This window comes from Pleurodeles waltl, chromosome 2_1 (genome assembly GCF_031143425.1).
Source record: "Pleurodeles waltl isolate 20211129_DDA chromosome 2_1, aPleWal1.hap1.20221129, whole genome shotgun sequence".
NCBI classification, from domain to species: Eukaryota; Metazoa; Chordata; class Amphibia; order Caudata; family Salamandridae; genus Pleurodeles; species Pleurodeles waltl.
This window is the reverse complement of record NC_090438.1, coordinates 890786140-890802884: the sequence shown is the minus strand read 5'-3', so window position 1 is coordinate 890802884 and position 16745 is coordinate 890786140. Positions and strand designations below refer to the sequence as shown.

Here is a 16745-nt window from a genome sequence, read left to right as displayed (position 1 = left end):
TGTGCTCTCCCCTCTCGCTGCTTCTCACTCTCTCTACCTGAGCCTTGCCGTGTACAGCTCTTCCCCATCTGCCTGACCCTCCACTTAACCTCTGTACCTCCCCTTTCTCTTTCCCTCTCTGCCTCCACCTTACACTCTTCTCCCTATCACAGCCTCCTCTTTCACTTGCACTCCTCCCTCTCTCCACTTCACCCTCCTTTCTCTCTGTGTCACCCTACTCTCTGCCTTGCCATCCTTTTCTCCACCTCTTCGTTCTCTCTTTCTCTCTCAACCTCTTTGTTTTTCCTCTCTCTCATCCTCTTCTCCATCCCTTCTCTCTTAGCTTTTCCAACTCGGTTTGCTTCTCCATTGTCTTTCTTCTTCTCTATCGCCTCTCTCTACTTCAAATGTTGCATGTCCCCCTTGTCAGTTACGCCCCCTACTCCCTTCCCCTATATGCCTCATTCATTTTCTTTATGCTACATTCTCTGTCCTGCACACCTCATTCACTTCCTTTATGCTGTATTCACCCCTACTGCATGTCACACTCACCTCACTGCAAATCCCACTCATGCCTCAATAGACCCCTTTCATCAATGCTTGAATGCAGTACTCATCTTACTGCTTGCTTTTCTCACCCACTGAAAGGACAACTCATGACTCACTTACTTATTGCCACAGTCACTCCGCCTCCTCAGCACTCACTGAGTGCATGATCCTCTCAGTTCATAAGTGTATGCTTCATTCATCCCCTGCATGGGAGTGATAAGAACAGTTTTGATGCGACAGGAGCAGGGATTCAGGTGGCAGTCCTTGCAGTGTGTCAAGGTTGGGGGGGGCAAGCGCACAAAACAATGTACTTTCCTAGTGTGGACCAGGGAGCCACACTGGAAGTTTCCCAAGCTGTACTATGCACCGAAGAGCTGCTCTTGCTCCTGTGGCTCACTGTGATGTTGGGAGAGGTTGGTCGTTGACAGAGCCCTAAAGTGCACACGCATCCACTGCCTCTCTACAGTATGTGTCTCTTTATATTTACTAGAGCCACAGGCATAACATGTTCTGTAAAACTTTGGGGGAGGAGCCTGTAATTTCCCAACACACAATGGCATACCCAACTAGGGGCCAGATTTACAGGGCCCCAGCGCCACCAGAGCGTCACTTTCAGTGATGCTCCTGTGACGCTTTTCACTGCACCATATTTACAAGGAGGTGTTAAGCCACTTTCTATGGCTTAAAATCTCCTTGTAAATATGGCCCCACCAATGCAGTTTTCTGCTTCAGAGAGTCATGCAATAGGTGTTGATGTTGGTGTTTCACCGCAACACCCATTGATTTTTATGCTGCCCCAGATTTACAAAAAGGCGTACATCTGAGGCAGCCCAAAAACTAATGCCAACCAGGGGTAGTGTTAGCATGGCACAACAAAGAGGAATACTTTTATTCCTCCTCTTTTTTTACTCTTTGTATGTGTGCTGCACTCTGCAGCACACATAGAAGGAGCAAAGGGCCATGAATGATTGTTTATGTGCAGGATGGTGTCCCTTCCTGCACATAAACCATAAACAATCATTCCAAAATGAAACTATGGTGCAAGAATGCCTGCGTTGGCACAGGCAGCTTAATTCAGCGCCGGCGAAGGGGGAAACTCAGGAGTATCATGTATTCCTGTAAATAGGGAACATCCCTGTGTTTCAAAAGTGGCATGGTGGTGCTATTTTTGGGGAAGCTCCGCGCTGCGCTACTTTGTCATAAATCTGGGCATAAGATCCTAATTTAGCATGGGGCTCAAAGTAACTTTTGCATCAGAAATTTCACATGTGTACAGCACAAGAGGGTTTTCGGAGCACCAACCCCATATTATATATGCAGAGAGATGATAATGGGGTGAAAATAACACAAATTTCCATAGAAATGCACCCCACTCCAGACCTACTAAAACAGCGTGATCTGAACTTGTGTGAAATCCTAGCGCCAAATGAATCCAAGGTGCAAAACAGGGACAAGTGGAATACTGCATGATGGGCCAGATGTATGAAAATGCTTTGCACTCGCAAACGGTGCGAATCGCAAAATTCGGCCATTTGCAAGTGCAAAACAGTGGTCAGCAATGCATGAAAGACATTCGCAGACCACAAAGCAGAAATCGCTAAAATAGCAATTTCTTGCGTTGCGACCTAGCTTTTGCGAATCGCAATTTGTGATTCGCAAAATCCACATCGCAAGGCAATGCTGCAAAAAAAACGCAAATTGCGATTTTTCGCAGAATGGCATTTTGCACATGCAAAATACCACGGACTGCAACCAGGTGGTAACCTGGTGCAAAATTTAAAAATGCATTTAAAATGCATTTTTAAATTGAACATGTAAAGCACACATGCCCTTTTGGCATGTGTGCACCTTACATGTCCCCCAAAACATTTTTGGGGTGCAGCAGAGGGGGCCATAGGCCCCCAGCACCCTGGGGATTTTCATTTCCAAAATTGCGATTTCTGGTTCAGAAATCGCAATTTTGGAAATGCAAAAAATTCGCAGCTATGGGCCAACAGGCCCATAGCTGCGAATGGGGCCGGTATCGCAATCTGAGATTCGGTAATAGCATTTGCGATATTTACCAAATCGCTATTACCGACTCGCAAATGTGATATATGGCACTTTGCAAGTCGGTAATAGCGATTTCTCAAAAATCGCTATTACCGACTCGCAAAGGGCCGTGATGATACATCTGGCCCGATATTCCTACGAACAACCACTAATTTCTTTGAAATTGCACATTTTGTGCAACTAACTTTGACCGGTGTCCATTGTGTAGTAATTTGGACCAGAGGTTGCACCTTGGGTACAAATTTTCCGCAAGTAACCAATACCCCATTGCGTACAATTGCTCAAAACATTTTATAGTGTGTTGTTGCTCCCTCTTTCTCTATTCGCACAGTGTCGTGCCACAGATTTCACCTGCTTGGTGATAAGTAAGGAGGTGGGCAGCTTAAGATATGTCTAAATCTTACAAAAAAATAGGTTCATTAACATCAATTGCAATGCAACGGTGGGTAAAAACCCAATCAAATTACTGCATTCTTGCCTCCACCACTATCAGCGAGTTTCAGGGAGGAAAAGCCCATCGAGTTTTTAAATAGTCACAAATGTGCATGTTTGATGGTTTACTTCTGTCAGTAGCAGGAGTAAAAACCTTTCTGGGTTGGGATTTGTGATTAAAAACTCATAGTATAGTTGTGTTGGGAATTTATGGTTAGGGGTTATTTAGAGAGGAAAAATATTTTTCCAGTTGAAAACTTTTTAGTAGGTGTATTTGAACCTCCTCTGATTTTTTTATGTGGAATGTTTCTACATTTATGAATGCAGAAACAGAATTTACAAACGTTTTTGAGGAGTGCACTTTGATACCTGTGAATTGTAGAGGTTTCCAGACATAACCTGGTAAACTTTTGTGAGTTCTGAAAATTTAAAAAAAATATATATCCATATGAGGTAGCAATTACTTGGTGAAGATTTGATAATTTTCTGTGATTCAGACATTATTTGAGGAGCAGGTGGTTGTTAGCTTCATATTTAGAGCTAGTGACAAGTAAAATCCAACACTGCCTTTCTCTGAGGAACTGGATTTTTTACTGGGGAATGTGAAGACCATTCTCAAGCAATGACTCCTGTTGGGTGAACCACCAAAGTCACTAAATTAATCTGTGCCTAACCCTCTGGTAGCATAGCACAAAAGCAGCCACTCTTAACTTAGTGCAATGTGTAAAGTATTGATGCAGCACACAAACAGTAATAAAGTGAAAATACAACATAAGAAAAATCCCAGTACTAATTTATAAAAATAGATTAACATTCAATAAATAAAATGAGACCAAAAATCCAATCATTTGAACTGGAGATATACAATTTTTAATATTTAACTAAGCATAGCCCTTAAAGCACAATGTGCCATTTGCTGTTATCTGGCTTTACTAGACCAAGAGAAAGTCACAAGTTACGATGGCTACGATGGAGCATGGACTAGGTTACCCCTCCTGAAAATGTTGCCTTATATAGTCCAGCGCAAACATTCCAGTTCGGGGTGTAGGAAGTCGCAAGGAGCCTGTAGAGGGTCACAGATGGTGTCACTGTAGCCGAAGACCATGTGCAGTGTCACGGACGGTCATCGCTGTAGTGTGAGGATTCTGTGAGGTGTTGTGCATGGCAGTTGCTGGAGGTTTGTGTTGATGGTCACCAAAGACTGTAGGTGCTGTAACGCGAAGTGCAGATCTCACATTGCTGGCTGTCGCTGGTAGTTACTGCATCGTGAAGAATTGGGTCCACCAGACTTTCTGGCAGTCCTCGCAAGTGGCGAGATCTCAGTATGAAATGGCCTGTTTGTGGTTGGAATGAGACCAAAATTTCTGGATTTCTCCTTTTCTTCACAAGAGGAGCTCAACCAATGCAAACCAGGGATCCAGGGCCTGGTGAGGCACCTTATAGGGATCAGAAACTCACACCAGCAGAGGCCAGCAGGGCTCAGGCAATACCAGTTGCAGGTCCAGCCAGATAAAGTGCAGCAGGTTAGCTGGGCAATTGCAGGTGGCCTTTAGGGCTTGTTGGTTCCCTGTAGCTCAGAACAGCCAGTCAGCCACGTGACCTTTGGAGTCACTCTCCCTGGGATGAAAGGGGCAGGTCCAATCTTCCATCTCAGACAGCCAGGCAGACCTCAAGCAGCAGGGTAGTCTTCTGGCAGCAGGGCAGTCCTTCTGTAGTATTGACGAATCCAGAAGGGTATTGCAGAGTGGGCCACATGGTCCAACACTTATTCCTGGTGCCAGTTTTAAAGTGGGAGAAACATCTGCAGTTTCCCCCCCCACAGATGGTTCTGGAATTTCCTTCCTCTATGCACTGGTCCCAAGATGTCTGGGGTGACAAAACAGGCCACTCCTTTGAAGTGTAAGTGTGGCACATCTCCATCCTCATCAGTTCCTCTCTGTGACATATCTGTGAGGAATACACAAATGCCAATTCCCAACTACATATAGGGCCTCATTCCGACCCGGACGGGCGGCGGACGCCGCCCGCCGGGCGGAAACCGCCCAAACACCGCCCCGCGGTCAGAAGACCGCGGGGGGCATTTCAACTTTCCCGCTGGGCCGGCGGGCGATCTGCAAAAGATCGCCCGCCGGCCCAGCGGGAAAGCACCTTCCACGAGGATGCCGGCTCCGAATGGAGCCGGCGGAGTGGAAGGTGTGCGACGGGTGCTGTGGCACCCGTCGCGCTTTTCAGTGTCTGCTAAGCAGACACTGAAAAGCAATGTGGGGCCCTGTTAGGGGGCCCCTGCAGTGCCCATGCCATTGGCATGGGCACTGCAGGGGCCCCTGTTAGGGGGCCCCACGACACCCGTTCCCGCCAGCCAGGTTCTGGCGGTGTAAACCGCCAGAACCAGGCTGGCGGGAAGGGGGTTGGAATCCCCATGGCGGCGCAGCTTGCTGCGCCGCCATGGAGGATTCCCATGGGCAGCGGGAAACCGGCGGGAGACCGCTGGTTTCCCGTTTCTGACCGCGGCGTTACCGCCGCGGTCAGAATGCCCATGAATGCACCGCCAGCCTGTTGGCGGTGCATTCGCTGCCCTCGGCCCTGGCGGATTCAATCCGCCAGGGTCAGAATGAGGGCCATAATCATGTGAGCCAAGACACAGACTGCAGATTAAGAAAAGAAATTGCAAACTTTCTCAAAGTTGCATTTTCAGAATTGTGATTTAAAATGTGACTTTATCATTAAACAAGATTTTGAATAACAATAATTTAGAGACCAAACATAACATTTCCACCTGTGCTTAAGCAAACTTTATCATTTAACAAATATAATAAGGTAACCCAATGTTGTGCTATGGGGAGGTAGGCCTTGAGGTTGTGGAAAATAAATTTAAGAGCTTTTACTACCAGGACATATAAAACATAAAAGTACATGTCCAACTTTGTTATTACAATGCTCCCTGCCCTGAGGGTTGCTTATGGCCTACCCTAGGGGTGTCATATTTATTAAAAAAGAGGGTTTAGTCCAGACAAACGGTTTATTTTGCAAAGTCAAAATGTCAGTTTAAAACTACACACAGGCTGCAATGGCAAGTCTGAGGCATGTTTTAAAAGAGCTACTTAGGTGGGTGGGACAAAAACTGCTCCTGGCCCACTAGTACCATTTAATGTACAGGCCCTGGGTACATGTTGTACAACTTTACTAGGGACTTATAAGTAAATTAAATGTGCCGAAAGGTTATGGGTCAATTTTACCATGTTGAGCGAGAGCACTGATTAGCAGTGGTAAAGTGCACAGAGTCCTAAGAAGCCAACAAAAATGGTTACAGAAAACAGGAGAGGTGAAGACAAAATGTTTGGGGTGACCCTGCAGGGCCATGTCAAACAATTTCCGACTGGAAGTCCTTGCAGCCAACTACTAAGCATATTTGATTTGTTTACATCCCTCCTGAAGTTATGCTTTTTACACAGCAATGCAGCCTCACAATACAGCTCAGATTGTAAGATTAACTATAATTAATTAAAACTGTCACTGTGAAAATGCTTTCACCACCACAGTCTAATTGAAATGTAGGGGTGTTAGTTTGCCTGCCTGCTATACAGACGAAACTTTAACGATCCCCTTGTGTGACAGAACAGCTCAACTGGTGTGTAAAATTGATTATAAAACACAAATTATATCCTTGTTGCCTCTTTCCTTTACAGCTACTATTTAGTGCTTTCTGGACCAAGATCCCACCACCTACATTCAGGCCAGCAATTACAAGGCAGATCAAAGAAGGAGATACTGCCAGTCTGTTGGTGGCAGCTCTCCTTTTACCTCCACCAGTAGCCGGCTCATCTCTCCACCATGCCCCGATGGGATGGTGGTAATTATCCAATTGTGACATGACTTGGGAGAGAGAGAGAATGATGTTTAGAAGGTGATGGCATCAGCCAGGTGTGAGCTGGAGGCAACTTGTTCCTCTCCCTAGGACTGAGGGACCCTCCGCGTTAACCCCTAGCCACTCCCATGCTGTTACTGCACCCACTGCACATACTGAAGCAGAAATCCTCTTTTCATGGTAAGTATTTGTGCTCCCCAGAGGAGATCATTCTAAGGATTACAATAGTTCATCATAAGGGGAATCAATGGGATTCTCTTTCATTATTGTTCATACTTGGCAGTATAAGAGGAATCTTGTGATTCCTGCAGGTCCCACGACGGCATGAGGATACAATGTGGTGTCAGCAGAACTGGGTTCCACCACACAGAAGCCTAGGGCACACAGACAGAGCAGGACATCAATGTGGTGATTATAGCACCATGCTGATGTCCACCACCACCGCTCATTCATATGCCAAATCCTGGCATCACACTTGAGTTAACAAATCAATAGCAATCACGGAGGAGAATGGTACGCTGTGACAGTTTTTATAAATGGGTGGAGCTGATGTCACCAACCCGGTCTTAATGCGGGTCTGTGTGTGAAATGTTTAACAATTTGTCAGATAGAGCTAGTACTTGTCTGAAGGGTGGGCCTCTACAAAGTAGCCGGCGAAGGGGCAGTAGATGCGGGGACTCAGGTCCTTCACAATGTGTGCCTTATAATTCAGCAGTTTCTTCCTTTCAGTTTTGATGAATTGGGTCTTCCAGTTCTCTGAAAATCAAAAGCACACCAATCAAGTATTTTTGCAAACATGATATTGATATATTTTGTTCAAGCTGTACACACATTTACGCTAAATCCAATATCTATTTAATGTGAAATAACATTTTAAGATAAGAAAGATAATGTTTGAAAAAACATCATCATGTCCACAACAGCTATGAAAAATCTAAAAATCATCAAACACTTTGCAACTGTAACTAATGACCCGGGGTTAAAAGCATCATTGTTATTGTGAGGAGGCTACTGAACATTTAAAGTGCATAAGCAACAGATGCTTGGATTGGGTGTTAGTGACAATGCTTAATAAAGTCACACCTGATTCACATGAATAGGCATATAATTGAGTAAGATAATAGTATCATACGAAACATTTTGAATAGTGTGCAAATTAATATGTTAATATGTTTTGCTATGTTAATCTTTATGTGTAATGTTCTAAGGGTCCAATGATGTTAACTTTTTCTCTATACCATCCACCAATATTCTTATACTGTGATATCTCTTTTACAAATATTACACGACAGTACGGCAAACCCATGATCCATACACACTAACGGAGGAGTCGCAAATCTCAAATACCATTGTAATCTACTTTCATTAAAAAGGCATCCTTTGTTTATTGGACGAGAAGGCCTCACCCACATTATCATCCTCAGCCAATTCACCCTACCAGGCTAAGATGATACCAACCCAGCAGTCTCAACCTTAACCCAAAAAAATCTTTGGGAACAGGTTGCTCAGAATAAAGTGTGCTCTGGTATATGTAGGGAACCATATTTCAAGTCCATAAAATTGACTCTGTGAGTAACCTGGATATCTCCTTTATTGATATGGTAGCACAGAGTAGGATTACAATTGATTGTTCCTCAATTTAAGTTTAACTGGGACCAAAGGTGTCCAGGTGTGGATTGGCATCAGTTGAAACATCTCTATGGGGTGGCCCCTCATTTCAATTCGGTTGGGCTACCTTAAGATACAAAACATATACATCATGGTGGAGTCCCTTTTGTTTGTATTTACGCTATGGCTGAATGTAACAGTGAGCAACATCCCTGCATATAGTTCTGATTGTGAAATTGACTTTTTGATGTGCCATTAAGACCCCAACCTTAGTTGGGCCCCTGGTAATGCAGTTTATGAGTACTATACGGAAGGAAATAGTATTCATAGAGCAGTTAACCAAAATTGGTTTTCTTTTCACCAGGATGCCATAATTGAGCCATGTCCTATGATTTTTAGTGCTATGTGACTATTCATGTTTCTTAGGAGGGGAGCTATTTGATGTACAATTTCTCACCCTGTTTTCCTAATCAATGGGATCCCCGTTGTATAAGATGAATCTGTTTTTCTCAATTACATCCACTAGTATACTAACGTTAGGACGCTGCTGGACTTAGTCTTCGTTCCCCAATTCAGGTACAGTTCAGCTGAAATGAATGCACCCAGAAAGAGGCAACCAATTACTTTGAATTTTTATAGTGTGACTACAGGTGAGGTACTGGGGGTGAATGTTTGACATTGTTCAGCATTCTGTCCATCACTTTTTCTTTTTGCTTTGTTGCCCTAAGTGGGAAGGGTATGCCCAGACGTTGGTCCCGTGCTTCCCATGCCACTAGATTCAAGCTAGCCTGGCTGATGAGGGGTGAAACCCCGAAACCGGTCCCAGGATGCTTGTTTCCAGTCCAGAGAAGACCTGGCCTGGCAGTTTGAGCTGGACTGTTCCCATAGGGAACAGAGTCAAGACTGATTTCCACATGGCTGGGTCCAAACTGGAATGGCATGGGCAGCAAAAAAATGATGGATTTAGGCCCAGATCTCTGTACTGGGGGTGAATGTTTGACATTGTTCAGCATTGTGTCCATCACTTGTTCTTTTTGAATTTGTCGCCCTACGTGGGAAGGGTATGCCCAGACGTAGGTCCCGTGCTTCCCATGCCACTGGATTCAAGCTAGCCTGGCTGATGAGGGGTGAAACCCCGAAACCAGTCCCAGGATGCTTGTTTCCAATCCAGGGAAGACCCGGCCTGGCAGTTCGGTCTGGACTGTTCCCATGGGGAACAGGGTCAAGACTGATTTGCATATGGCTGGGTCCAAACTGGAATGGCATGGGCAGCAAATAAACGATGGATTTAGGCCAAGATCTCTGTACTGGGGTGAATAATTGACATTGTTCAGCATTGCGTCCATCACTTGTTCTTTTTGCATTTGTCGCCCTACGTGGGAAGGGTATGCCCAGACGTAGGTCCCGTGCTTCCCATGCCACTGTATTCAAGCTAGCCTGGCTGATGAGGGGTGAAACCCCGAAACCGGTCCCAGGATGCTTGTTTCCAGTCCAGAGAAGACCTGGTCTGGCAGTTTGAGCTGGACTGTTCCCATGGGGAACAGGGTCAAGACTGATTTCCACAAGGCTGGGTCCAAACTGGAATGGCATGGGCAGCAAAAAAACTATGGATTTAGGCCCAGAACTCTGTACTGGGGGTGAATGTTTGACATTGTTCAGCATAGCCTCCATAACTTGTTCTTTTTGCATTTGTCGCCCTAAGTGGGAAGGGTATGCCCAGACGTGGGTCCCGTGCTTCCCATGCCACTGGATTCAAGCTAGCCTGGCTGATGAGGGGTGAAACCCCGAAACCGGTCCCAGGATGCTTGTTTCTAGTCCAGGGAAGACCTGCCCTGGCAGTTCGGGCTGGGCTGTTCCCATGGGGAACAGGGTCAACAATGATTTGCAGATGGCTGGGTCCAAAGTGGAATGGCATGGGCAGCAAAAAAACGATGGATTTAGACCCAGATCTCTGTACTGGGGGTGAGTGTTTGACATTGTTCAGCATTCAGTCCATCACTTGTTCTTTTTACATTTGTCACCCTACGTGGTGTCCCGTGCTTCCCATGCCACTGGATTCAAGCTAGCCTGGCTGATGAGGGGTGAAACCCCGAAACCGGTCCCAGGATGTTTGTTTCCAGTCCAGGGAAGACCTGGCCTGGCAGTTCGGGCTGGGCTGCTCCCATGGGGAACAGGGTCAACACTGATTTGCAGATGACTGGGTCCAAAGTGGAATGGCATGGGCAGCAAAAAAACGATGGATTTTGACCCAGATCTCTATACTGGGGGTGAGTGTTTGACATTGTTCAGCATTCCGTCCATCACTTGTATTTTTTACATTTGTCACTCTACGTGGGAAAGGTATGCCCAGACGTGGGTCCCGTGCTTCCCATGCCACTGGATTCAAGCTAGCCTGGCTGATGAGGGGTGAAACCCCGAAACCGGTCCCAGGATGTTTGTTTCCAGTCCAGGGAAGACCTGGCCTGGCAGTTTGGGCTGGACTGTTCCCATAGGGAAGAGGGTCAAGACTGATTTGAATGTGGCTGGGTCCAAACTGGAATGGCATGGGCAGCAAAAAACCGATGGATTTAGGCCCAAATCTCTGTACTGGGGGGGAATGTTTGACATTGTTCAGCATTCAGTCCATCACTTGTTATTTTTTACAGGTGAGTTCCCCCTGCAAAGTGACTGATGAGGCAGAACCCTAACGACTGCAGGGTAAGTTTGTGGACACAAGTGTTGCATGTTCACACTATGTTTTTCACACAATTAATACAAATAGTTCCTTTAGAAGTTTTGTTCTCTTTAGGTGCACTGGCAATGATTATGTAATAGGTAAGACTTACTCTTGCCATTATCCATGGCTTGGGCATGCTTCACAGACAGTAGGTCCCTTTCTGTTAGAAAGCCCTGACGAAGGCCCAGGACCCTCCAGCTGGAAGCTAATCTCTTCCAGGCTAGTATCCTTATCGTTGGCCCAAACATGTTGGCATTAGGGATTGTGCTGGTGTGGTAAGTCCTTATCACTTGTAGACACCTCACTGTGTTTGTTCCTGATTGAGGAACACTTGTTTTTAATCCTGCCCTGTGATACCCTGTCAATAAAGTAGATACCCAGGGTACGCAGAAAGGCAGATTTATGGACTTAAGATCTGATTCCCTACAAATGCCAGAGAATGCTTTATTCTGAACTCTCTCTTGCCCAGAGTTTGTTTTCAGGTAGAGGCTGAGACTGCCGGACTGTCATCATCTTAACCTGGTGGCAGAGTGGCCGAGGATTAGGCATGCTACGATAATGTGGGTGAGGCCTTTCTGTCCATAAACAGCTAGGCCCGTATTTATACTTTTTTTAGCGCCGCATTTGCGCTGCTTTTTGACGCAAAACGGCACAAACCTTCAAAATACAATGGTATTTTGCAAGTTTGCGCCGTTTTTGCGTCAAAAAACGACGCAAATGCGGCGCAAAAAAAGTATAAATACGGGCCCTAATGTTTTGGAATAAAAGTAGAAAACAAGTGTATTTAATGTTTGTGAATCCTCAGTTAGCGTGTTTGGATCACAGGTTTGCCCTACTTTCATGTGATAATGGTATAGGAGTTAGAGATTTCGGGACAGGAGATTAGTTTCTCTACCTCTCTTTTTGTGATTTCACAAATCTCTTTTACTGGTGACAGCAACACACACTTTTTCCCTTTCATCCTAGGTCTTTTTGTAGTGATTCTTTTGCTTAAGGGGGTCAAGCTGATTCCAGAAACATTTCCATCAACTTTCTTAGGGCCTGCTTTAGAGTTGGACAGGCAGTGTACTCCACCAGAAACATTAAAGATTACCATATGTGCCAAATCCTCAGTCTGCCCATTTAATTATGAGTTGGGCAGACTGTCAGTTTTCTGACGCTGGTGCTATCACTGGCTCCATCTCCAGGAAAACTTAGTGATGGTATGATGGAGTAAGGCCTTTGGAGTATCGGCACCCAACCACCAACCCTATTTAGAGTGGATGAGGTGATGTCATTTTTTGTCACTGCCAGGTTCTCACTAGAAGAAAAAATAATGGAAAACTCCCAGGATATTGGGCCCATTCTTTTTTTACTATTTTTCAGCAGCAAACAACTGCTTTGTAAGTTTATTTCTGTAAAACAAACTTTTGGTTCACAGCCACATACGCACCAAACCTTTTGTACCTTCAAGGGAGCCTTTGTGGTGGTGGCTCTAGTGAAGGCACGGAGACTACCAAGGCCCTGCAGGTAACTTTACTTCTCTGCCTTATCTTAAAGCAAGACCTTACTCTTTCAGTTCTGAAAATATGAACAACTATTGTCACTCTTTCTGATTTTGTGGATCAAAAGGAGCAGTAAACTTTCTCCCACTGAATTGTCTCTTGTGCCCCCCCACCCATACCAAAAGGGGAACCTCTTTATGAAAAGGGACAGATAATTAAATACTTACAATTCTTAACTGACTCCACATTGTTTCTAACACTTCTGGTAATCACCATTCCTTTAGTGACTTTATGTTTTGCTGAATTGTACCACCCACTATCATCTTAGATGGTATTCTGGCGCTGAGCAGGAGTGAGTCTAGTCAAACCTAGGGCCTAGTGGAACTACTCAAAAAGCCACTTCTTCTACTTCTTGCAGAATTCAAGAATTGAGGAGGAGGCTGTTATGTGTAGCTGCACTTCATTGAATGATTTAGAGTGACGAAGAAGAAGGTTTGAACGCCTGATCTGTTTTTCCATGTGCGTGGGATGAGGGCAAGTAGGAGTGCGAACAAGCGGAAGTGTTTGTAATGTTTGTCAAAGCAGATGCAATTGTTATGGTATGCTGGACCGGTGTTATGTAGTGCCTTGAACATATAGGTGAGGAGTTTGAATTGTGCTCATTTGTGTTTTTGTATATATGGAGATAGTGGAGCTCATTTAGGCGTGGAGTGATGTGAGTGCCGCCTGGGAGGTTGACAGTGATTCTGGTGGATGAGTTCTGAATGGTCTGCAGACGTCTGATGAGTTTCTTGTTGATCCTAGCATAGAGGGTATTCCTGAAGTCCAGCTTGTCTGTGACAAGTGTGTTTGATGGTTTTCTGGCTGCTAATTGGGAGCTATTTGTAAATCTTCCTAAGTAGCCTATGGGTATAGAAGAATGTGGCGGTAAATTAATTGGCTTCGGTGGTCATGTCGAGTTTACCTTTAATAATGAACCCAAAGCTCTTGGTATGGGTGGGTGTCGGTCCTAGCTCTGTTGTCCTTGGATTCTGCAATTATGTAGGCATTGGATGAGGATGGGGTTTGATACTATGTCAAATGGTGGAGAGGGGTCCAGGAGGATATGGGCCTCCATTTTTCCTCCATCCTGAGTAATGCAGATGTCATCTGTGGTGGTAATGAGGGCAGTTTCAGTGCTGTGGATGAGTCTGAATTCAAACTGAGAGGTGCAGATGAGTGGTGGTCGATGTATTTGTTGAGGTGTCTGTTGATGATTTTCTCTTAGACCTTGGCTTGGAATGGAAGCAGGGCGATAGGTCTGTAATGTGCAAGCATTGCAGGGTCCACGGGGGGCCTCTTTAGCTCTGGACGACAGCTGCATGTTTCCAAGCATCTAGTGAAGGTGGTTTCTTCTGGGATGATGGTGGGCTATGTGGTTAGCATTAGTTGTTTGGATGAGATCGGGAGGCATTTGGAGAGGCCTCTTGGGTTGAAGTTGCTATAAGTGGCAGCGATTTTGTTGATGAAGAATTGAGAGAGAATGCTGCAGGGGTCCTGAGAGGGAGGGATCGAGTTGGAGGTGGCTACTGGTGAGGTGAAATTCTTTGCAGTGGCAAAAATGTATTTGCTTCTGTTGGTTCTGGCATCAATGTGATTCTCAGTAGTGGCACGTATGGTGGTCTGGATCATTTGGTGGTAGAATCTCAGGGCGGACTTGAATATGCTTCTGTCTGTGTGTGGTCACAGTTTAATGGTCTATTGATAAATAAATGAAAGTAGTATTAGATGCTGAATAACACACAAGTAGATGTCTATGGGGGCGTGGCCAAGATGGCAGATGGATGAGATGCTCAAATCGGGCTCGCCATCCACCCTCCTCCAAAAAGCTTCTGGGGTTCATTCCATGGGCTTAAAAATCAGCCTACACCACTGAAAATGCTGTAGAGCTGGGCTGAGGTGCTGGAGCTGACTGAAGGACTTTTAGTTTCCCCCTAAAGACTGCTCCTGTATTGATGAAGGTGGGCTGTATAGCTTACACAGCATGGCCAATGGAGGTTGTCAGGCCTAGAGTCTAGCGATTGCTGGTGGGGCGTGGGACCCAGGACTCGCCCGGTCGGCAGAACGCCTCATAGAGAAATGGTTGCAGCACTACAGGTGCACAGGAGGGGCTGATTGTGGCGGGCCATTCTGTGGCAGCTTGCGGGCCCGGGACTGTACCAACAGTAGAGCAGACCCCTAAACAATACAGACTGAAGGATATCGGCCTTCTCTAGCTGCCAGCCTCTTCTGTTGCGCCTGCTGCATAGATTGGCTGATCCTTGCAAAGTAGACAGGGTGACTTCTGACTGATCTGGTGGGCCTTCGCGCGAGGTAGGGTCTAGGTGAAGAGTGGACCTTCAGGACGTCATTGCATGGGACAGTACCACATGGCAGAACATCCACTGACCTCCATCTGGCCCTGATCACCTGTGTGGCTTGTGCACCCCGTACACCATAGATCCCAGCATAGTAGCCTCCAATGGCTGCTGCCTGGGCCAATCCAGTGAGTTACCCCATAAGGCTTGCATTGCTAATGGGGAGCTAGCCTGGGGGCACCAAGCAGATGTCCAAAGTCCTGACCACCTGGGAGAGCCACTTGATGCATTCCCCTAGCATTTGCTGCAGCCCCTAGATGCCCCTGTGCGTGATGCCAACATCCTAGCTGCCAGGCTCGGTGGGATATTCAGAGGCAAGGTCACCAAGTAGAGCTCAGGCCATGGCAGAGGCACAGGGCAAGAAAGACTGCAATCTCGGAGACATGCTAGCCCGTTCGTTTCTGCTCATAATGATAACAGCCAGATGATCATGCAGATTTCCCCCAAGGCTCTGACACTGCAGAGGATGTGCCACTCACACATTCCTGTTCTCCTCACTGTGGGGGGATCTCCAAGCCCTTAAACAAGACCTCTACTGTGATATTTGAGAGGTGTGGCAGGAAATTAAGGTGATGGGAGGCAGAGTCTCCATGCTGGAGGATAATGCCACAGCCCAGGACGTGGAGCCGGTACACCTACAGTGGAAGGTACTCTTTCACCACATCCTGGGTGTTGTCGAGGAGACACCCATACAACTAGACCACACACATAGGTGGGGCGGGCAGGCAGGAATGGAGCGTAACACAGGGACATCCTAAATTGCACACATAACTTCCAGCTCGAAGGAGAACATCATGCACATGGAAAAGGATTCTCATTTGGTGCTTATTGAGGAACATAAACTGACACTCTACCATGACCTTCCGGCAAATGAATTTTCAGAAGCATAGAGGATTCCACCAGATGACAGAATTCCACAGGAGCATGTGGGTGACCTAAAGGCTTGGCCACTCATTTTGCATCACATTTCGCTGGGAAGATAAGATTCACCATGTCAGGTCAATAGAGAATGCATGTCACCTCCTGGAGGTTCGTGACAACAACCCAGAAAAATTGCCTAAGCAGTCCAAAAGAACAACCAATGGACATGAATACAGATGGCATTGAGTCCCAATCACCAACCAGAATCACGCCCGGGCCCTGCAACCATAGCCCAGGAATGACAAGCCGTCACTGATAGCCTCGCAGGAGATAAGGATCTCTCTAAATAGATGGACTTTGAGCCCCCTGTATTCGGACCGGTGGGCTTCCTGATTTCACTGCATTTCCCCTGGATCCCCATGGACAGCGGTGAGTGGCTGAGAGGCCAGCACCACCAGTTGCCATACCCTCCACACCGAGCCCAGTTCTCAGACATTACACACGTCAACCAATGATTATTGTACTTCTTGGTTGTTTTCATGGCTGTAAGGTTTGTATTGGGAAGGGAGGGGCCTCACTCACACCTAGCAATGATCCATATAGACCACTGCTACTGAGTCTGGCAGTGGACCTCTGACCCTCTTGACATAGCAGACTAAGTACAGCCCTGGTGAACACTCCGAGGATAGGCTTCAGGTGCATATTCCATCCCCACACACAGACATTGCCCTCAAACTCATTAGCCTCAATGTGCAAGGCCTTAATAATCCCATGAAGAGAAGGGCAGTGATTTCTATACTGAA

General features: G+C 46.2%; 1 protein-coding gene across 1 annotated transcript in view; it reads right to left on the bottom strand.

The window, feature by feature from the left end:
• LOC138269580 (cytidine monophosphate-N-acetylneuraminic acid hydroxylase-like) overlaps window positions 1-16745 on the bottom strand; it is a 680173-nt gene that overhangs the window by 244185 nt on the left and 419243 nt on the right. The window contains exon 9 of the mRNA XM_069218806.1: window positions 7498-7633. Within this exon, the coding sequence (XP_069074907.1) occupies window positions 7498-7633 (136 nt within the window). The remainder of the gene's footprint in view (window positions 1-7497; window positions 7634-16745) is intronic.